The 23,556-nt window shown below is 44.3% G+C and overlaps 1 protein-coding gene across 3 annotated transcripts in view; it reads left to right on the top strand.

Annotated features, from left to right (window-relative positions):
- Positions 1 to 23,556, top strand: part of LOC116896801 (IQCJ-SCHIP1 readthrough transcript protein) — a 737,613-nt gene that overhangs the window by 698,889 nt on the left and 15,168 nt on the right. For all 3 annotated transcript variants that reach the window (XM_032898271.1, XM_032898272.1, XM_032898274.1), the window contains one exon: positions 7,488 to 7,606. In XM_032898271.1, coding sequence (XP_032754162.1) covers positions 7,488 to 7,606 — 119 coding nt within the window. The remainder of the gene's footprint in view (positions 1 to 7,487; positions 7,607 to 23,556) is intronic.

Genomic DNA, 23,556 nt, shown 5'->3' with positions numbered 1-23,556 from the left:
CCATGCCTTTAATGCCAGCACTTGGGAGGCAGAGGCAGGTGGACCTCAGAGTTCCAATCCAGATCCTACAGAGGAAGTTTCTGGCCAGCCAAGGCTACATAGTGAGACATTGTCAAAGCAGCAACAGCAGCAAGCCACTTTTTAAAATGTTTAGTATGTTCACACGCTGGTGTGAACTACTGTCTAGTTTGAGAACACTTTATCTCGACCTCTCCCACCCCCAAATGAACCTGGGACCATTAGCAATCTGTATCCCTGTTCAGTTAGCTTTTGGCAACCACTTTCTGTCTTTATGGCTTTACCTGCTCCACATGTTTCTAGCATTTTAATTTTTCTCCTTTTCAGTAGTCCCCATCTTGCCCGCTCTTCCATTTAATATCAACAATAAACTATCAGCTATCGTATTCTCTCTGTGTCAGACAGCATGGTGAGCACTTCCTATGCTTGCTTGTTTAAACGTGAAAAACAGATATCTCTCCTTAAAATACAAAACAAGCCAAGACTCAAAGAGTTTCTGTAACCTGAAGTAGTGTCAGTGTCTACCTGTATCCTCAGGCCCAGCTCCTGTCCTACCCTCATGTCAGATTGTCTGTCTGTCTCCAACTCTCCCAGATCCTAATCCATCCAGCTAGTGGGTTGAAAACATCATTTTCCTGCCAATTGACGAGGGCCATATCATACCTAGGCAGCATTTTGGAGTGTTCTGTTCCTGACAGTGATACTGGATGACCGTGATGGGGCTTACAGGCGTCTAAATCCACACCTGTTAAAAATAGAGTTGCCAGATAACACTGTCTAGTGTACAGAAGGTGTTTGTGCACGCAATCGTTTGAGAACTCTAAATGAGCACAGGCTGCCCCCAACAGCTTTGGGACATGCTGATCTGAGGGTAGAAAGCCAACTGCATCTCGTTAGGGTTTCGCTTACACGCTTCTAGCAGTCAGGCTTGACAGTTGAGCCTTTTCACCCATCACCAAACTTCCTGATCGAAGTGACGACTGACCTAATGCTAGGTCTTTGTTCTAGTCCTTAACCATCGGAATACTCTGGTATCAGAGCCCTTCACAGCAGCATGTGCTGGCCTCATGGCATGAGAAGGCAGGCAGCCAACAGCACTGCTCAAAACCACGGTCGTGACTACACTAGTACAAACACTTCATCCTATAAACTAGAAGCCCCGTGCTTTTGATGTCCTCCATTCTCAGGTAAAACAGATGAACCTTTCCCCATGATACCCCATCTGGATATTAGATATTCAAGGCCAGCTTTCCCAAGTAGTGGTCCTGAAATTTCAAAGGCAATTCAGGAAACCTTTGTCTGATATCTCATCATAACCTTTTTGTACAGTGTTTAGTGTAAGGTTCTAGGATGGAAAATGTCAGAAATACTAAATGAAAAAGAAAGTGTCCAGGCTTAATATCCATTCAGCCATACAGTGGAAAGACCCAGTGCCATCTAACTGCAGTATCCACCCAGAATGTAAAAGCACTTCCCAAGGAATAAAATTAAATCCTGAATTTGAAATGACCTGCAGTATACAGGTATTTATGCACTTGACATTCAAAAGTATTCCATTTCTCCTCTCATAGAATACTATTTTCCTATTCTGATCTTGTTACAAATCCATGGTTTATCTCAGCACAGAAATAATTAAGGAGCACCATCAATATACCCGAGTTCTTTTTCTGCCGTTTAATTTAAAAGAAGGTCAGTGAAATTTGCCACTGAACAAATACATTCTGTACGTCTGCTTCCTGCTTAAAAGCCTCAGCCTCGCCCACACTGGAGAGTTGCCTACAGTTATTAGAGGCCAGCTGTCTTCCAAGCAGAGGAGAGAAACAAGTGACCACCATTTCCTAGAGGAAGAGCGTGTTTCCACAGGGAGCTTCAGAATCCCAGTTGGGCTCTCTGGTGGATGCTAATGTGGTGAGCAGGTATCGCTAGGTGATAGATTGCACTGGGTCGGGAAGATCATTAATTGCTACAAAACAGGCATCCTCCCAGGGCCCCTGGCTACAGAGGCTGGACAGGCTACATGGAACAGATGTGGGCATGGGGGAAGGGGAGTTAACTCTGCTTAGAACAGCATCTGGAAGCTGGTTAGGCATGCAGCCCCAGCCCAGATCTCAAGCACAGAAGCATGACCTGTGCTTTCGCAGGCCCTCTGGGTGATGGCCATGCACATTCGAGCAGGGGAAACTACTGACTCAAAGAAATGTGTCACCTACATCTACAGAGAAGTGTGGCATCTACAGAGAGCATCTGTGTGTGCCTGTACACACACACAGTCTCTACTTGACAAACTGATGTCTTGGCAGCTCCTGGAACTGTGAGTTCCACTAATTGAGGGAGACCAATGGCTCCCGAGACAATGTAGCCACAAGTCCTTAGCAAGTTCTTCCTCTGTGAATGCCATTTTCCTTGTTAGCTTTGTAGAAAGCATAGTCATCTCTTAGTATCTGTGAGACACTGCTTCCAACACACACACACACACACACACACACACACACACACAGAGAGAGACAGACAGACAGACAGACAGAGACAGACAGACAGAAGCAGAAACACAGAAAGAGCAAAATCTATAAATAACCCAGTCTCCAACATAAAGTAGTACAGAGTTTGTATACTTTATTTGCCATATTTGGTGCAGTATGGATACCTTGCCATCGTGTTGTTTAGGGAATAACAAAAATGGAGTATGTGGACATGATTAGTCCAGACAGAGTCCCTCCGAGCACTTCCTGTTGAGTCTCTGATCTGAAACCTCTGGATAGGGAACCAACTGCATTAACGTCGTTGCTTTTGCAAGCGGTTCCTTCTGTTTGTAGTAGCATGGAAGCCGGAGGAAGGGCAGTCAGGCTCGTGGGCAGTCAGGACCCCTACCTGTGGAGCCACCTCTCCAGCACCTGTCACTTCACTCCGCAGCACCTCTGTGCACTTCTCATCAGTTAGGGCCTGGGATTATTTTAGGCAGAGATTCTTTAAATGTATGTAATCATGGAGGAGGTTAAGTTCCTCTTGGTCTGACAAGCCTTTCTGGCTGCTCTGGTTATATCATGTGCATGAATTATGAGGAGGAAGCCCCTGGTATGGTCCTGAACACCACTGACTTTATAATTAGGGCTAGGATGTTGTTCCCCAAAGAGTGTCCTTATGCCTCACAAATGTATCTCCACGGAAACACTGTGTGCCGGTTAAGTATACTTTAGAAATGTAAGAGCTACCCAAGCCTTCCTGCATAGATCTCTGCGCAGATTATTGTGTGGAATGACAAGTAGCCCTGCCTCAGAGACGCCATGATGCTGCAAACAAAGTAGTATGGCCCAGAAGTGAGCAGGAAGGACCGAGTGGAGGATGCAGGGATGATGTAGTGTGTAGGAAGGACCTGGAGACAGACGGATTGCAAACAGACAGTGTCTACCCAAGCAGAACACCCTGCGCTTTCCTTTAGGAAGTATTCTTCCACATTTGGGGGATTGCAGTAGAGCAGTTTCGCCCCAGGAAAGGGGTGTTGTGTGTGTAGTCTCTGTGGCCTGTGAGATGCCTGTAGCTTGTACAACACCCTTGATGGCCACTGTAAGTGATATCTGCCTGGACTCAGTGTGGAGGGAGGTACGGATGCCGTCACAAACTGCCCGAGGCGGACTAGGCATCAGTCCGTAAACACAGTTTCACTTCCACCTTGGTTTTGCACAGCTTTTCTATCCTGGGGACCATGAGCCACTATTCCTCAGTTGCTCTTTCGCTTTTTACTAGCAATATCGATTCTAGACATTTTGTTTTATGAGAGTGTTTACCAAGGCTTTTTAGTAGTGGACATGGCTCTGCTGGCCATAGCGCATCCAGATGGCGTCATTTTGCATTAGCCTCTCCCTTCTCCAAAGGCTTCATCTCCAGCTTTTGAAGTTGTGATGTCCCATTGGCCTGCGGATAGAACACCTCCGAGAATGAGAGATCCCTGCTTTGCTGGCTAGCGGAGCTGTGGTACTTACAACACTTGGAATCAGATGTTCCAAAAGGAGGGCTGAGCTGTGGTGACTAGGATAGTGGCTGCCAAGATGTTTGTAAATGTCTCCGAGTATGGTTGCTCTGTGGTCATCTATGCTCTGCACTGCAGTGTTCGCAGATGTCTCTGTTCACAGTTGGTCTGTGGTGATGCCTGATCTGCTTTTTGGGGTGCTGGTGTTGGGTGCTTTTGTGGGAAAGCATCATGTTCATGTCAGAGAAGAAATTGACCCATACCTCTAGTTTCACAATGTGTCTTCACCGTAGTGCCCACTGTTAGTATTTTTAGTCTGCACATTCTTTTCCCTCGGTGCAGAAGAGAAGAAAGATATGGGACCAGAAAGCATCTACACAAGCCCTCGTTCTTCTCCACACCAATAGGCTGACCTGTTGTTATGCTCCGTTTCTCATCGTCAGAACAGTTATTGGAGGATTGACCGCGATGTCACCATCATTGCTGGCTCCGTTACCATCAGCCAGCCGCTCTGAACCCTCTCAGTTAACTCTTCAGTGAATAGAGATTCTTCTCCATTCTGAACTGAAAAGAGGCTTCCATGCACAAAAGCCACCAGCAATGTGACAGAGAAGGCAAGCCATTGACTGAACCAACTGCACACAGCTAAAAGTCAAGAGGTCAAATTCCCTTAATATAGCAAAATATAAACTGTCAGATCTCTGCAGAAAAATAAACAAACTTAGGAACAAGTAATTCAGGGGAAAGGAAAATACAGTAGCATAAACACTTTAAACATTTATTCTTGCTGATAAATGGAAGGAACTGAGCTACGGGACTACGCCTGCCTATCAAACTGAGGACAACAGAAGTGCTTCCGGTTAGCAGGAATGCTGCAGCAGAAGCCGACCTCGCACTGCTGGTGGGCATGTGACAGGAGCAGCTTCTCTTTGGAGCACTGTGACGTGATGCGTCAAGAGCTTCAGCAAATGTTCGCACACAGCGGATCTGGCAAACCCACTTCCAGGGACTCATCCCTGGGAAATCATCAGACGTGTGGGCAGGGGTTGATATAAAGATGTTATTTTTAGTTTGACACAACCCCAAATGGCTAACTGTGGGAGGAAACGCCATAGGGTGGGCCGAGTAGAAGTCGTTGAAAGTGCGTTCTTGGAGACTATGAAGTGCTTACATGGGAAGATTTCAGTGTACGCACAGTTAGGAAAAAAAAACTAGGAGGAAATACACTGTGAGCGGTGATCTAAGCAACAGGATCGTCGGTAACATTTATCTTCTCTTCATTTTTTCCTCATTCTGCTCAGTAAGATCCGGAAAGGAAAACAGAAGAGGAAAATGGCTTTTTAGTGCTCTCCCAACACCAGAATTGGTAGCACTCTGTATTCCAGAAAGAACTGAAAAGAAACCGAGGGGGCGTTCACACAGCCCAGCCAAGATGGCTGTTGCCCTTCCAGACCTGGAACCATGTTGGACCAGCAATTTGTTGACCATTAACCACGAACACTCACGCTATCTCCTGGTTTTTATTTAAATACTCAGTTCTACTTCACAGTTTTTAGACTGTCGAGAATTCGTGGTTGAGACATGGGCTCACTGACGAATGGGTGTGGGGTGGGTTTCACAAGATTGGCCTGTGTGTAACAGGGTGGTAGGCCTTGCTGGAGGTGCCAGCACCACACCTGTGAGTGGTTAGCCAAGCGAAAGGCACGCCTGCTTTCCTTGGCCAGCTCAGAGACTTTCTTAGTGCTCAGGTTTGCAGGACAACACACAGAATGACATCAGCATTGTTCCTGTAGAAATATCTGTATAAAAACAGTCTCTCACTTTGTGACTGTATTATATGCATTCACACACACACACACACACACACACACACACACACACACACACACACACACACACACACTGTCTCCTTGGGATGTGCCAAAATGGAGGTGCAGGGGGGAATGACTGGCTATATAGATAGATATCATTACTAAGTGTAAATTATAATGCTTATGGTTTTCAAGAATTTAAAGGTGTTAGAGGGGAGAGAGGAGAGCGGAGAGCTTTCTCTGAATAACAAGTTTTCGAACCTTCTGAAATTGTCTGGATCTAGCACCCCACGATGTGTACTTTAAAAACCCTAGTTCCTTCTAACACAGCTTGTTGAAGCATTATCATATTCGACTGTGCTGTCGAATGGGATATCCACACTCATCCCGGATGGCTTTGGAGTTCCTGAAATGAGGCCAGGTTGACTGAGGAACTAAATTTAAATTTTAATTAACCAATTGTTAGATTGAAATGCAGACAGCCACGTGTGACCTGAGTGTGCTGGGAGACGGAGGAGTCCTTATCCTGTCTTACAGATGGGAATGAAGTAAGTCATTTGTCAGCCCATCCTTCCAACTGGATGTACTGGGTCTTTCTGACACAGGAGAGCACAGGCGTGACTCTAGAACCTTCTGTAGGGGGGAACACTAGCATCGCTAAGCTCTGTGAGCAGACAGAGGTCGCCTTAAGAGCCTGCTCAGCACACAAAATGGCCCCACTCATAACCTTTTCATCCCACAAAGAAAGAACCCCCCCTCCCCAAAATCTTCTCAGGCAAGGCTTTCTGGTTGGTTTTGTAGTGGTTTTATATTTAACTAAGGAAATCATTTCTAATCTTCTACCCTGTTGTTTAAAGGGCCTAAAAGTTCAGTCGGGTGAGTTTTTATTGGGTTTTTAATGGGAAGCTGAGTATTGTAAACATACCCAAATGGTCAGAATAGCATAGCTCAAGTCTTTTTACTATGCACACTTTGAATCAAAATGTGAGACCGATGAGGCCAATTACAACTCTCCAATCATCACAGGCCTTATATTCTTGCTCATGTATACTGGAACGAGGAGGCAAACGGAAGTCGTCCTCCCCAGCAAGACTGTAAGCCCAAGGCAGGCAGACTGTGGTATCAGTCTCCTTGGCTCTGGGCCGGACCAAGCGGCATCAGCCAGCTCCTGAAATCCAGTGTACACAGCTGATTGCGTTATTGTTCTTGCTGACGAGGGGGTGGGCCAAAGACCTGGGGCAAAGCAGAGTGATTAAATTTAGGAGATATCATTAGCCAGCCCTGACTGTTGGGTGAGAGGGATGAATGTTACAAACCAGCTCCTCCCAGCCCCATGAAGACGGACTGGCATCACTGTGGGTGCCTCAATTTGGGGTGGGGGAAGCACCAAAGGACTGGAATTAGAGCCATAAGAGACTGATTTTATTTCAGCTTTTAATAATTGAAATATCTCTGGACTTCAGCCCATTTATCTATCTATCTATCTATCTATCTACCTACCTATCTATCTACCTACCTACCTACCTACCTACCTACCTACCTACCTATCTATCTATCTATCTATCTATCTATCTATCTATCTATCTATCTATCTAATGTTCCATTTCAAGAAACTTACTCAGCAAGGTAGACTGCCTATGCTTGCGTTGTATCTGCCCACTGATTGGCACCTTTTTTTCCCCTTGACATTTTAGGCACAGAAGAATGAGAGAGAGTCTATCAGACAGAAGTTGGCACTCGGAAGCTTCTTTGACGATGGCCCCGGAATCTATACCAGCTGCAGCAAAAGCGGGAAGCCAAGCCTTTCCTCGAGGTGAGCGTGCTTTCGAGTTCACTCTCTGGTGGATACCACGTGGTGCCTGTGTGTCTGTGAACGACAGCCTATGTCTTCGAAGGTTACTTTGGGGTTTCAGCCAATCCTTCCCCACTTGTACGTTGGGTTATTTTCACCAGTGATTGTTGCTGTGGCCCAATGCTTAGCCACCTGAGGTCACATTTTTATATTTCCTTTATCTTTGGACAGAACACTGGATTCATGGTCTGGCCAGGCCATGGGCCTAAGCAGCTGATGCCTTATACATGTGCAGACCACCAGATTCCCCATTAAGCAGCCCCAGAGCACTCAGAAGCAGCCCGTAATAAGTTTAATGACAATGAATACCAGTATGTGAGAACTGTAATTCTCACTTTGATCGTTCTGTGTTTATTACTGTTTTAAGATTGTCTGCCAGGTAGTTTCTCTTGGTCTTTATTTTAGGATAATGGTTCTCAACCCTTCTGGTGGTCAAGTGACCCTTTCACAGAGGTCACACATCCCCGGTATATCATCTATTTACATTCTATTTTATGAAGTGACAAAAAGGATAATTTTATGGTTGGGAAGTCACCACATCCTGAGGACTGTATTAAAGAGCCACACTAGGAAGGTTGAGAGCCATTGTTTTAGGATATCATTACTCCCTTATCATTGTTTATTTCAAGGTATTATTGGTAGTTTGCATAGCTTTTTATTCCAAATAAAATATGTAAAGCCTGCAATTTTTCCAGGAAAACAGAGACTGCTTCTCAACCTTTAACATGCTTATATGTCACGTGGGGAATTATGGTTCTGATTCAGGGTGTCTCAGCTGAGCTTGAAGTCTCACGTTTCTATGCCGCTGCTACCTGATGACCATACCACCGTTCTATGGGCTACTTTGCCTAATGGAAGTATAGATAACTTTCAGAGCGACCCCATTCCTAGTGACTGGTGGAAGCACATAGAACATTGTTTTCATGAAGAGGCAACTGCACACCCATCAGCTCTCCTCTTACCCTCTATCCCATCCCCTACCATGCCTGTTTCTTTATCTTTTGAGCTTAAAGTGAACATACCCTCTGGAAATACCGCCTATGTTGACAACACTAAGCCGAGTCCTAGCAACAAATGATAATGCCCATGCTTTCATTCCGTCGGATTCCTATCCTATCTCTGCTGTCTGTGAGGTCCACAATGAGCAACCTGATACCCACTACCCACCTAATCCCGCCCTGTCTGGTTCTAATAAGCCTTGTCTGGTCCTTAGAGACCAGAGGGCAGACACACGCTCACACAAGTGCATAGTTTCGAAGAGGACAGTGAGTGGGTGCGCCGGGAGGAAGGCAAGTGCTGGTTCGCCCATGGAACGTTACAGCATCACAGCCTTAGCTGGGTAGCAGGATCCTCCCACAGGATTCCCCTGGGAGCCAGCAAGTCGGTCTGCCCACCGGCCTTTCACCTCCTCATGGCTATGGGAGAACGTATTCTGGCCTAGAGACAGACCTGCAGCTTTGTCTCAGTCTACTTTGCATTAGGAGAATGACTGGTTTTTCCCTGAATGTGAAATGAGGAGATTGGACCACTGTGTATGTATGGCCTTACAGATTTAGCTAGTGCCCCCTGCTATGCCCCAAAGGGGCCAGAATGTCATATCGAGGAGCCCCACGTGTCTGTTCAACCATGTCACTTCCGTTTGGTACAAAGGGGTAGGCCTTGTTTGTAAACTCATACTTATGTGTTCTTATCAGATGTATTCAATGTGTTCGTGATATATGTCAGATATTTGACATGAGTGTTTGCATATATATATATATATTATATATATATATGAAGGTGGCAGAAATCATATTCATCATTCCTTGAGCCCCCTACTCTATAGTGTACAAAACTGTATTATTTATTTATATATAAAAATGTGTGTGTGTGTGTGTGTGTGTGTGTGTGTGTGTGTGTGTGTGTGTGTGTGTGTGTGTGTGTGTGTGTGTGTGTGTGTGTGTGTGTGTATAATGTGTGTCTGTGTAAGGGGTATGCTGCAAGCCCATACATTATTGCTCTGCTTTCTAGAAGCACGACAGTTTAGCTCCTTGCTGCCGCCTTGGGTATTTATCTACATATCTCTAAATTAAATGCTAATATTCTCAGGTTTTATTTCAAATAACCATCTATTGTTGCAACTCCAAAAGCTGGGGTCTATTTTTATCACGTCCTGCCCACAAACCTGCCTACCTATCTCTCTTTTCATTCTCCCCTTTTAGTTACAGCATAGTTTAGGATCAGTTAACGATCTAGTGTGTGTGACGGTCTTAAGATCCCATACTAGTCCGCCTGACCTGCTGTCTTAGTTAGGGTTTCTGTTGCTGTAACAAAACACCATGACCTAAAAGCTGGGGAGGAAAGAGTTTATTCAGCTTACACTTCCACACTGCTGTTTATCACCAAAGGAAGTCAGGACAGGAACTCACACAGGTCAGGAACCTGGAGGAAGGAACTGATGCAGAGGCCATGGAGAGGTGTTACTGGCTTGTTCTCCATGACTGGCTCAGCCTGCTTTCTTATAAAATCCAGCACCACCAGCCCAGGGTTGGTACCACCCGTAATGGACCACCCACCCCAATTGATCACTAATTGAGAAAACGTCTTAATGTCTCATGGAGGCATTTTCTCAACTACGGCTCCTTCCTCTCTGGTGACTGTAGCTTATGTCAAGTTGACAAGGAACCAGCCAGTATACTCACATAGCATGTTTCCCTTACTTGAGACATATTACTGTTTAAGGTAAATAGGAACTGACTCTGTACTCACTGCGCATGCGTGAACGGCTTCCACTTCATTCTCTACTAAGTGACTACAGTAGTTTCTATAGCCAGTTTTGTAATGATGGGTCTGGATGTTTTAGAATACTTGCTGGTGTCACATCGCTGTTCATAACCCTCTTGGCAATGTCTTCTGCAGACATGTGTGTGCATGAGGGTGAGCTTAGGAGAAAAATACATGAGTGTTTGCACCAACAAGACAATGCCAACCATGGCCTGTATGGTCGATGCAGAATACTGTCCTTCCAACAGCGTCTCCTCTGAGACCTGTGGCTCTGAGACCTTTCGTCAGTCAGTACAGCCTTTAAAAGCTATTTGTTGACTGAATAGGAACACGATGGCGTATCACTGTGTTTATTAACTAGTTGCATTTCCTCTGTGAGATGTCTGTTTGTGTCTTATTTCAAATTTCTGGTTTCCCACTTCCTCTTCCTCCTCCTCCTTATGTGTGTGCCTTTCCATATCCAGGTTACTTAAGCACAATATTAGTTCACATCAGGAATCCCAAATGCACATTGCAAACATCTTCTGCCAGCTTGTAACTCGCTTCTCATTTTCTTATGTGTTTTGTGATCATACGTCTTGATTTAATACAGGTAATTCTGTTTGTTTGTTTGTTTGTTTGTTTGTTTGTTTCTGGTCAATGTTGCATGTAATTTTGTGTGCAGAATCTTACCTAACTGGGCCTGGTGGCACTTGCCTGTAACCCCAGCCCACAGGAGGTGTGGACAGAAGGAGCAAGGGCTCAAGGCCCACTTTGATTAGATAGAAAGTTTAAGGCCAGCCTCAGAGACCAAACTCAAACTTTTTTTATCCCATGGCCCAATAGATATTTGCTAGTCTTACCAAGAGTTAAAAGTGTTGGAGTCTTAGAAGTCGACTCAGTTGATTGCTTTATAAAGTACAGGGAGAAGACTGTCTTCTTCACTGTAGAGCAACCACTTTCCTCTGCTTGATGACCGACCCACCCATCACTCGCTAATCCCATAGATCACACTGTCTCCTGCTCTACAACCATGGGAATATTTTGTTCACTTGTTTATTTCATTGTTTCCACTCTTGCTCCAAAACTATAATTTTTATTATTATAGATTCAAAATACATCACAATGTTTGGATAGTCAACTCTCTTTAATCTTTTTCTATCAGACAAAAAAGAAAATAAACACTTTTACACAATGGGCGAATACTTCACGGTTCTTTATTCCGCCATGTAAATTTAAATCATCTAATCAAGTTCAGCAAAATACTTTTCATGGATTATTTTTAAAGATCCTCATTGAACCTATGTATAGATCAATTCAGGAAGAATTACAGTTTTATAGTTTGAAATCTCCTCTTCCATAAACATAGTCTGTCTTTCCACTTATTAAGTCTTTTTAAAACTAAGGATTTGTGTCTTTCCATTTAGAGATGCTACACATGTTTTGATATACTTATTAATAGATGCTTTCTGTTCTGACACTTTAAATTCTCTTTAGTAAAGCTTCCTTGTTAGTTGCTGCTGAAGAAAAATGCAACTATCTAAGCCCCTGTAACCCCTTCCTGTATGGGGGTTCAAACCCAGTGTCTATGCATGGTAGACAATGCTGTACCATTTACATAGCCAGCGGATCTTACACCCACTTTACCATTGCTGATATTACCTCTGTGGTTTCTTAGAGTTGTCTACGGAGTACCAAAGATTATTTGAGATTTTTTTTTTTTTTGACACGGTTTCTCTATTCTCTATGTAGCCCTGGCTGTCCTGGAACTCTCACAGTTCCCTCCTGCCCCTGCCTCCCAGGTGCCAGGATTAAAGGCATGCACCATGGCGCCTGGCTCTTTTGAGACTTTTAAACAATAATATATTCTGCAAAGTACAGCGGCTTGATTTGTTTCTTTCCAATCCCATGCTTCTGCTTTCTGCCTGTTTCCTTTGAATCTGAAGACCGTGAAGATTAGAAATCACAGTGGTTAGAACCCTTAGCTCATTTCTCAGACTGAGTGGGCTATTTCTACAACTTCCCTGTTTGGAGTGGTGCTAATTATATGTCTTATCTAGTCATTTACAGAATTAGGAGTGTTCCCTTCTATTAATAATTTACAGAGAACTTTGATCTTAAGTGGACCTTTAATTCCATCACATGATTTTTTTCTTCATTGCTAGAATAACTTTGTCATATTATCGTGTTCTTTTAATGAATCAGTGCAGTACATTAGAGATTTTCAGAATGTTGAATTATCCTTGCATATCCTGAAAACCAAAGCAAGGTGAGGTAAATTAACTTTTTTCATATTTTTATTTTTATTTCTTATTAATCATTTTATTCATTTGCATTTCAAGTGATATCCTCCTTCCTGGTTACCCCTCCACAACCTTCCCATCCCATCCTCCTTTCTCCCTCCCCTTTGCCTCTATGAGGGTGGTCCTCTACTCACTCACCCAACCTCACCACTCTAGCATCTCCCTATGCTGGGGCATCAAGCCTCCACAGGACCAAGGGCCTCCCCTCCCATTGATGTCAGATAAGGCCATCCTCTACCATATACACACACACACACACATCTGGATCCATGGACCCCTCCATGTATATTCTTTGGTTGGTGGTTCAGTCTCTGGGTGGACTGGTTATTGATATTGTTCTTCCTTTGGGGTTGCCATCCCCTTCAGCTCCTTCAGTCCTCCCCCAGCTCTTCCATTGGGGTCCCCAGGCTCAGTCCGATGATTGGCTGTGAGTATCTGCATCCGACTTAGTCAGGTGCTGGCAGAACCTCTCAGGGAACAGCCATACCAGGCTCCTCTCAGCAGGCGCTTCTTAGCATCAGCAATAGTGTCGGGGTCTGGTGTCTGCAGATGAGATGAATCCCTAGATGGGGCGGTCTCTGGATGGCTTTTCCTTCAGTCCATTTTTTGTCCCTGACTTTCCTTTGGACAGGAACATTTCTGGGTTAGAAATTTTGAGATGGGTGGGTGGCCCCATCCGTCAACTGGGGGCCATATTCTTTATTTTTAATATCTTAAGATTGTTACAGGTATATTCATAATTGGCATGGGTCTCTCATAGTATTATAATATTTTGTCTGCTTTTAGAACTATGCTGGCTTAAAAATGGGTGAGGACTTATATTTCATATTATGCCCCAAAGTGTCGACGTAATATTGTGATGATCTGCTTCTGTGAAGTCACCTGCATTGGTCTGGTATTTATGCTTCCACTCCTTAAGAGCTACCTGATCGTACCTGCTTCTTTCTTCTTTCTTGAGTTAATTCTAATGAGATGTGTTTTTCTAGGTATTTCTCCATTTCCTCTACACTTTAAGACTTGTTAGCATATTTAATTTCATTGAAACCTTTAAGTTTTCTTTTGATTACCTCAGATAGTTTTTACTGAGCTTCCTATTTCCCATGATAATAACAGCTATTTTGCTGCCTTACATTGTGGGCTAGGTTGTTTTGACATATATCATCTCCTCAGAGAGACCTTCCCAGGCCACTTTATTACAAATAAACGCCCACATTCCTCTCACTTCCTCTTTTATCCTGTTCACCCACTTACCTTCACATGGTTTTCTCTTTAGACCCATTACCCTTATTAAGGCATTTATAGAATGTCTTTAAATCTGTTCTTTGTCTTTCGCCAGCACCCAAATGTAAGTTATTGGGAAACAAGTCTTTGTAGTATTCGTTACCCAGGCAACCACATGAAGCGAGGTCAAGTCTCTGAGCATTGTTGAACAAATGAGTCAGGCTCTTCAGGATGGAGCTAACCAAACTGGCGCACTCCTTCACCGGTATGCAATCAATTGGAAGCATCTAGTCTTTTTTTTTTCTTGGTCGGTAGCTTACAATAGAAAAGAACCATCGAACCTCACCGTGAGGGGTTGTTAGGCTGTCTGGTAGTGTCTGATGACCCTCGGAAGGGAACCTTTGGGAGTGTTTGGAAGTTTAGTGTATGTCTAGGTACTCCAGTCTAGAGCACTTGTGATTTGAAAATAAACTTCCTGATTCTTCTAGGCCAGAGATGAGCCAGGCAGAGAGCTGGTCTAGATGGCCCTTTCAAGAACTGAGTCTGTGCTTTGCTCTTCTCTTTTCCCTGAGTATTTCCAGGATTCTGCAATATCCATCCGTGCTCCTCCCCTACCGTCCTAAGGTTTTCAGACACTTGTGCTGTTGTTTCTTTTTCCTGCGTGTCTGTCTTCCTGTCACAGATGTCAAGAGGATTTCCTAAGAGCGGGTAGATAGTAGTGTCCACTACGTGTCATGGTTAAGTCTCATGGAGGTTTTCAGTATCTGTCTTGTTTTGGTTTCCTTTTTCTGTTTTTGTTTTTGAGACAGGGCCTTACTGTGTAGTTCTGGTTGGCCTGGGGCTCAATATGTAGACCAGGCTAGCCTCAAACTCACAAAGGCCAGCCTGCTTCTGCCTCTTAAGTGCTGGGATTAAAGCAGTACACCACCACACCCAAAACCCTATATGTAAAACCAAACGGCCCTTCTCCAATTGAGTGGCACTGAGGGTCAGGAATTGAGGTTCCCAGAAAATTCTTCCCTCATCCCTTTTCTGCCCTCCTTACCCTTTGGTGCCTCTCTCTGTTTCCCAGGGCCTCTTGAGACTTAGAGCAGAGCCAAATTGGAAAAGCACCGAGTCCTCTTCCCCTGGAGACAGCTATGCAAACACGAATGTGCTTCCCAGTAGCATATAACAAGCTGCACTTGTTGGCTTGTCTCGGAGAGAGTATTTATAGCCTGTTCTTTCAGATGGGCTCATCTCTGTTCTGGGATGAGCTCATCATCTGTGAGAACACCATGACTTTTCTAATTTCACTCGAGATGATATTTAATAAGGATCCTAAATGTTTCTAAGAAACATCACTTTATCTTGTAAATAGAAAATCTGTTGTGATTGACCATCCTCGTCCTCATTAGCCATAATGTAGTGTCAGGGGCTGGGAGGGTCTCCAGGAAAGCTCAGTTATATATCCCTGTTATATAGTCTGTGGTCATTAAGGCTATTAGGAATGTAAATTTTCTTTGTAAGTGTTTTTATTGATTCATTTTGTTCTCTGTTAATTTCATACGTGTTTAGAAGGCATGCTGGTTACCTTCTGCATCTCCCTCCCACCCCCATCAAACCCGCCCAGACCACTACCAGTCATTCCAAAAGCGTTTCACGGAGCGGGAAATACCTTGCCTCTTACAGAAGTATTTGAAGATGTCAGCGCAGCAGAACAGTACCAGAAGGTACAAGAGCAGTGTGTTGGGTTAGCCAAACATCCAGAACCAGATAGACCTGTTGTGAGTCTACTACCCTGAAGAGCTCAGTCCTCGATATGAAGTGGAGTACAGCGTATAAGATTAATTGACAGAACAAGGCCTGGTATCACAGGCCCAGCACAGAGAAGATTGAGGCAGAAGGAAGAGTAAGTTTGAGGCCAATATATGAGGCACCAGGCAAGCTGGGGTGACCAAGTGAGACCCCATCCAAAAGCGCCCCCCAAATATTGGATTCTGAAATTGTCAGCTTGGTTTTTAAGGCCGGGCCTACTTATAAATGGAAATCTTTGGAAACCTAATCTGATGCCTTTCATGCTCTTTAAAGGATGTGAATTTACCTGCAAAAGAAAAAAATTAGTCATAACCAGTATGTAAGAGACGGGAAGGCGTGTGAGAGTCTGAGTGTGTCAGCCGTGCCTTCAAGGTCAACTTTGATGTGCTCCACTGGGTATCGGCCCTGCTGAGGTTTTCTGGATGGTGTTATCTCTCTTAAAGCAGTTTTCTTTTTTTTAAGTGGTAAGCTGTTAATGTAAGCTAGGCTTACCATAATCCCATAAAGACATTTTATGCTTAATACTATAGCCAAAGAACGTTGAATATGGCCGCATAACACAGCTCATTAGACCTGACGTGTGCTGGAGTGTGGCCTACATGGAGTGTCACATTTTCCTACAAAATTTGCTAATCCAGACATAATCACCTTCTTAAACTGAGACGGTATGATCTTTGTCATTCTTTTATCGTTTGGAAAAAGGTCTTAACTGCTTAATAGGAAATAAGAAAAAATGGATTATCTGTTTTTTTAAATGAAATCTCCAAGAAATATACTAGGTTTAGTCATATTCGGGGTGTGGAGTGGATCTTGCTGCATAGCGAAGACTGGCCTTCACCTTCCAGCCCTCCTGCTGCAGTCCTACTGAGTGCTGGACGTGCGGACTTGCCATTGCTCCCAGCTTTTCTGTTACTTCTGGTACAGTGCTTCCCTGCACATTTTTCCTTGGTCACAGTAATGATCAGTTCTTGTTCTGCTCCCACATTCTCAGCTTAGTGCTGAGGAGATAGGAAGAGGCCTAGCTACTGTGGGGACACAAGATGGACAGCCATTACCGATGGGCAGCTAGGAAAGCTTCTATTGATGAATTACATACCAACCCGACGTCGAGAAGAAAACTTCCCTTCCTCTCCCTTCTCCTTCCTTCCCAGAAGCCCCAGATCAGTCTGACTTTCACTCTCTTTCTACCTTAACCCGAGATGGATTTTCTATAGCGTACATAGGTATAAATGCATCCTAGATAACCGTCGTCTTTATCACACCTGCAGAGCCGTCCAGTAGCCTGGATGAGCTGTATCCTTCCCTCCAGCCTGTATGATAACCAACTCCCCAGAGTGTTTTTGAGCAGCTGCTTTGAATAATGATTACTGTTTACTTATCTCAACCATCCCCAAATCAAAATTCATTTCTTTCTTGGCCTTCTATGCTTATTGGTGAATGGCTGAAGCCAGGCCAATTACAAACACCTGCTACCTCCTCTGTGTTTGGGTGGGAGGGGAGCAGGAGGCAGGGCCGGCTTAGCTAGACCCATAACAGCGAACCTAGGATGCTTTAAAGAAACAAGACTCACAGGGCTTTGAATATGGGAACTGTATGTCTGTGTGCACGCGCATGTTTGCATGTTGCGTGTGTGTGTGTGTGTGTGTGTGTGTGTGTGTGTGTGTGTGTGTGTGTGTGTGTGTGTTTTGTATGTGTCAAATGAGCCAGCATCATCTGCCAGGAAAACGAATCACAGTCTTGACTCTAACAGTAATAATTTTTGCATAATTTCCTGGAAGTAAGTGGAGTGGCTGATTCAGCCCAGCCTGAGAGAAAAAAGAGGCTGACCTGAGACTCACTCTACAGCGTCCTGCTTGAAATGAGAAGTGCATCAAAATGCCTTATTTGTACTGCACGGCACATCTTTGAAACTTCACTGTGATCTCATACACATGCTATTCATTTGTTTTAAAAACTCTTCACGTTGGTAGCACCAGCGTCCCAGCAAACTATGGCTGTGCATCCGATTTCAATTCTTTTTGAACAGTCATCTCCTACCCTCCAGAAAGCCTCTCTGTTTTGAATGCCTTGTTTCAAGGAGACCGTATTCTAAAATATTACACAATTTCCAAAGTGAGACAGGATTTAAAGTGGATCTTTTGAGAAGTAATAAGATTAAAATAGCAAAACAAATTTAATTAAGTAAGCAGTTCTTCTCTTTCACAAATCCGAAAGAAAAGTAAATTGGTATTTGTGAAATTTTCTTTGTCTAATAAATAGCCTTGCTTTACAATAATGCCAATGACCCCAGTTTAATTAGGTGCAATTAATTTTGTGCAGGCTGAATTTGACATCTTGCTAAAGGCATAACCAGCTGTACCCTGTCTTATGAATTTTTTTCATCAACAATGAGAATTCAATTGCCTGAGCTATTGCAGAAAAACGGTGGGGGTGGGCACTGGGCTACATGTTACATTAAAAAAAAAATGGCTTCGGTGGACAGCAGAATGTTAATTAAATGAGCTTCTAGGATTTAGATTTCATTTTGCATCATCTTTAATATTTTCTCGTGATACCATCAGTGCAATTTACACCCCCTTTACACAGTGGTCATGCACATGTGTTGGGCCTTGGGTGTGCCCAACGCCACTCCTGGAAGCTGTGCCCACTGACAGGAGTGAACTGGCTGTCCCAAATTCTCCCAGCATCCTTCCTTCTCCTTCAGTGCTGGTCACTGAGCTCAGAATCTCATGCTTCTTCTCAACCAAGCAGCTCAACTGAGCTACATCTCCACACCAGCACAAGTCTCCTGTGTCCTTCAGATTGTTCTTTTGCACATTATCACATGCATGAAACCCATAGAAGGTACTTTTACTGAGAAGACAAACCCCTCAATGTTGTTATTTAAGCAGACTGGAGGGGGGGTGTTGTTGGCCATAATTTGTTGTGTCTTTTCAGATATATGAGACATTTGCAGTAAAATAGAAAGATAAACAAATAATATCAGTAAAAATGCCATTAAAAGGAAAGACTTTTAATGCCTTTCCATCAGTCCCCCATTCTTGCAGGCTTTGGTGTCTCTTATCAACTGTCCCCAGATTTCATCCTCCCACATCCCACTCAAACATCCCGCAGAACAAAGAAATGACACATCCATTCACTCTGTTCACAGCAGTGCCTCTGCACCGTGCCTGGATCGGTCACTAGGAAGGAAGAAGGGCGTGGCAAGTAGCAGCAGACTCTTAGGACTTGACTGCCACTTAGTAGTACTTGCTAATAACATCAGTGTACCTCAGCCTCCTGGTCTATAGAATGGGATAATAACTGTGCCTTCTTCAAAAGGTCCCTGTGAAGACGGCAAGGGAAGGACTCAGAAGTGTGCCTCATCTGTACTGCCTTGGTGTTTGCTGGGGTTATTTCTGTTACATTTTATTTGTTTCCATATAGTGTTGATTATAGAAAACACAACACTGGCAATTGCATGTCTCCTGGGCACTTGGGCTTTTGATTTTAGTTGTTAAGAGACTCATTTTGGACTTGTTTGGACATATACTTTTTATGTGCTGTTTTATCCATTCTTTGAGAATTTCGCACGAATCATTTTGATCATATTCATCCCCTACTTCTCCCCGTAACTCTTTTTGGGGCTGCCTCCCACCTCTCACCCTCTCCCAGATTTGTGTTTTGCTGTTTTTGTTCAGTAATCCAGAGTCCAATATGCTCATGTCATGTCCATTGGAGTATAATTAACCTACCTGGGCCACGCCCATAACAAAACCAACTGCCCCTCCCCGGAAGCTTCATCACCCATCAGCTTCTCAGTTAAGGGTAGGGACTCGGGCGCCCGTCTCCCTCCACACTAGAAAGCTGATGGCTTGATTATGTACAGGTCACGTGGAACAGCAACAGCAGTGCAGTGTCCTGTCACAGACAGACGCAACCATACATGTCTCTAGTATTTGCAAAACACACACACACGAAAAACAAGAGATGCATTGGTGAAGGTCTCTCCTGGAATTTGTGCCGTCAGAGTTGAAATCTCCTACACCGTCCTTAGCACCAGTCCAAGCACCTTGCTTGTCCCCACAGTGACACCCGAGGGGAGGGTGCTGGCAACAGAACTAGGTCCTCTCTCTCCAAGAGCAATACATGCTCTTAACCACTGAGCCTTCTGTGCAACCAAGCCTAAGAAGCAGCCACTAAATGTTTCTCAGTACTTGAACACTATGTTTCTACATTGAAAGGTATAAAAGGACATGAATTAAAGTATTCACCTTGGAGGCTGAGTGGAGCTCAAGCTTGGTGTGTATGAGGCTCTGGGTTCCATCCAGTCACCAAACAAACAAACAAAAAAAGACAAACAAATCCTGCTAACCCAGTTATTCAAACACACACACACTCACACACACCACACACAGTACGGACATTCTCTGCAGTATTTTCGTAGGAGCCTCTTAGGCACCTGACAGAGTAAAGCTTGCTTCTTTACCCTGCACAGCTCTAGTAGCTGTCAGCAGGAGAGAAGTTTCAGATCAGGGACTGATCAGAGTAATTAGAATGGCTGGCTTTGAAACATAGTTAAAATTTCTGCCAGTTCCCTGGGTCTCTGGTTTACTGCAGGCACATAGAGAAGAGTAAGAATGAGATCCGGGCCGGACCAAGTGGGACCTGGGGGCCTGGACCGAGTGGGGGCGGGGCGAGTGGGGGCGGGGCGAGTGGGGGCGGGGCGAGTGGGGGCGGGGCGAGTGGGAGAGCCTGTCCACGAACTGTTTACCTACCAGTACGTGGGTTCCCAGCTGCCCACGGCTCATCACCCACTCTCCACAGCAGCCTGCCAAAAGCAGAGCCCAGGCTGACTCAGGTGTGAGTCACACTCCGCTTCAATGTGGTCTGAGTCAGACGGCAGCTGTCAAACACTGAGCCCCACTCACCTTTCCTCCAGCGCACAGGCTCTGACGCCAACTCTCATCCTCTCTCTTTTGCCTTCTCTAATTCTTACCAAGTGCCCACACATGACAACTCAGAGGCATTTGAGGGAGACGAGTCTAAAGCCAATGTAATGCCTTCCATCGAGAAGGATGTTTCTTCCCATCTTACCTAGACGTTTGAAAAAAATGACTACATTTTCTCTATTTTTGTGGGGTGGGGAGCACACGTGTGCTATGGCTCATGTGTGAAGGTCAGAAGACAACTTGCAGAAGTCGGTTCTTTCCATCATGGGGAACCCTGGGATTTGAACTTAGCTCATGGGGTGCAGCAGAAGGGGACCTTTCCTGCCGAGCTATTGCACTGGCCCTGTGTATGCATTTTTATGTATAAAATTGGAATCACATTGTAGCTACTCTTTATGACCCTTTTTTTTTCACTTAAGACAATTATCAGGACATTTCAGCCATTTTCACAGCTATTCCAATGTGCGTGTGTGTGTGTGTGTGTGTGTGTGCGTGTGCGTGTGCCACATGTGCTCATGTGCATGCCTGTGTGTTTGCTAGCTGAGTAACTCATCATATTTCATCATTTATTCTTAAGCACTTCAGTTTCCAGATATTTATTTTGTTTTGTTTTTATTTTGATTGTTTTTCATCTTCTCTTTTATTCTCATTTATGGATTTATTTTTCCCTTCTTAAAGTGTCCTAGCCTCTTGGGGGAGGACACATGTGACTTTGTGCAGTTTTACCTGTCTGGGACTTTGTTTTTCATGCGTAAAGCAAGGTCCCCACTCCTAAGTAAGGTAGGTAAAGTGCTGGCATATATAGATGCACACAAACAGCAACTTTTTATTTCATACATAGGCTGCTTGGAAATCATCAGAACTCAATTAAGATAAAAATAGACCACATTTGACATCTAGCTATTTTATGCCTACTATGCTAAGAGGGCTCATTCTTGCCTTCCCTTCATACTAAAGAGTATTTCTCTTGAAAATACATTTCGCCGACATTAAAATCCTGTAATTCCAAATTCAATTACAGGAAGTGGTCATCAGTGAAGGAAATTGGCACTGATGTGGGTGGAATGAGAACCAACAGCTGTCTGGGGAATGCAAGTATTTATAGCTCTCTGGAGCCCAGGTTAGGAAACAGGCTGACGCTTCTCCAAAGAAAAGCTCATGGGTGGCCGCCCTGATCTACTGGCTGCTTAGCCACAGAGACTCTAAGGCCATGAGGTCTTGAAAGCCTATCAGCTGTGCTTTGAACATGTACAGAAAGAAGAATTGAGAACTAGCCTTAGAGGTGGGAGCAGAAGGGGGGAGGTTATCAGATATAGAGAAGGAAATCCTGTGACAGCCATTCACAGGCCTACTGCCTTTAGCGCTCTTTCCTCTTCTCTTAAAATGCCAGATCAGAGGGGGGGGGGAGAGAGAGAGAGAGCGAGAGCGCGAGAGAGCGAGCAGGACAAGATCAAGACACAAAGTGACATATTGCCCCATCAGACAACCCATTCTTTGGCACATTTAGAAATACTAGTTAGCTTTTCTGAGCACACAACTTCTGGAGGATGGCCCTCTGGGCTCTCTCCTGGGTTCCCCCATCTGTCAGCCACACTTCCTTTCTTCTGAAGCTCTCTGCTTTAACATTCCTGAATAGCACCTTACTTTAGTACTATCCAGATAGCAAAGGTGTTTATGGAATATAGGGAGTGTGCACCGAGTGTTCTTGAGTTCCCTTCCAGTGTGTGTATTTGGACTTCGGCATTTGTGACCTGCTGGAAGACTTCGGTTTTAATTCCTTGATCAACTCCCATGCCTTTACTAACAGGGGTCAAGCACCATAAAATGCCTGTATGGTCCAACAAAAAACTGGAAATGAGTGAACTAATTTAAATAAAAACCAATAGACCATAGTGGGACTGTAGCAAATTAGAAAGTATGCTGTCTGATTCTGGAAGGAAGGAGGGAGGGAGGGAGGGAAGGAAGGAAGGAAGGAAGGAAGGAAGGAAGGAAGGAAGGAAGGAAGGAACAATCAAGCAATTCCTTTCTCTGCATACATGCTTAGAAGAATCATTTGTGGTGCTTTTGTGTGATGATGCCATGTGTTGAACCAGCACCATTTACAGCTGATGCATAGACAGAATGATGTTTAGAAGTCCAATGGAGTGTCTGCCTGTTTCTTGAGTAGACCTCGAAGCAAGAGGAAGTTTACATACTCTTGATAGAGTAGAAAAGCTGCAGCATTGTGTTTCCAGAGCTAATGTGGAGAAGTAGGAGCCTTGTTCTCTCTCGTGATTCTTTAAAACAGCAGCAGGCATTTGTGCAGTTGTTGAGGTAAATGTCTCCAAGGCACAGAAAGGGGGAAGAGAAAGAGACAGTGTGTGGAGTGCAGAAGTCTTTTACAGTTCTCTACAAAGCAACAGTGTGTCCTCTTCGCCTGCCCCGTCCCACATGGTGTGCAGCTAAGGCTCACCCCAAACTGTTGTTCTCATATTCATATGACGTAGTCCCAGGAAAGGGAAATGCACTTATGCATACCCTTGGGCATATTTTATGCTCTGTCCCCTTTGAAATCAATATGAAACAGAAAAATGGCATGGAAAATGTGAGTGATTATTCATTATATATAAAACCTTTGAATAATGCATCAAAGATCCATTCAGATAAGTGGGAGGGATGTACTCTAACAGCTTGGCCACAAACGAGCTGGGGATGTCGAGTTATGAATGGCACTGTGGGACAGTGGCTCACAAGCCACAGTGGCTGTAGACAGTTAATGAGCAATGCAAGCTGGAAAGCCATAGGCATATGGAAGTTCCCTCCTGCTCTGCTCCCCGGCCATACAGTTGGCTTGAAATTACGCACAATGATAGGAGGCACGGGCCCTGTAAAAGTATGGTGCCAAACACAGACAGGATTTAGTAAATTAAAACGGAGC

This window comes from Rattus rattus, chromosome 3 (assembly GCF_011064425.1).
Source record: "Rattus rattus isolate New Zealand chromosome 3, Rrattus_CSIRO_v1, whole genome shotgun sequence".
In the NCBI taxonomy this organism is placed as follows: domain Eukaryota; kingdom Metazoa; phylum Chordata; class Mammalia; order Rodentia; family Muridae; genus Rattus; species Rattus rattus.
This window is presented reverse-complemented; position numbering and strand designations above follow the sequence as displayed.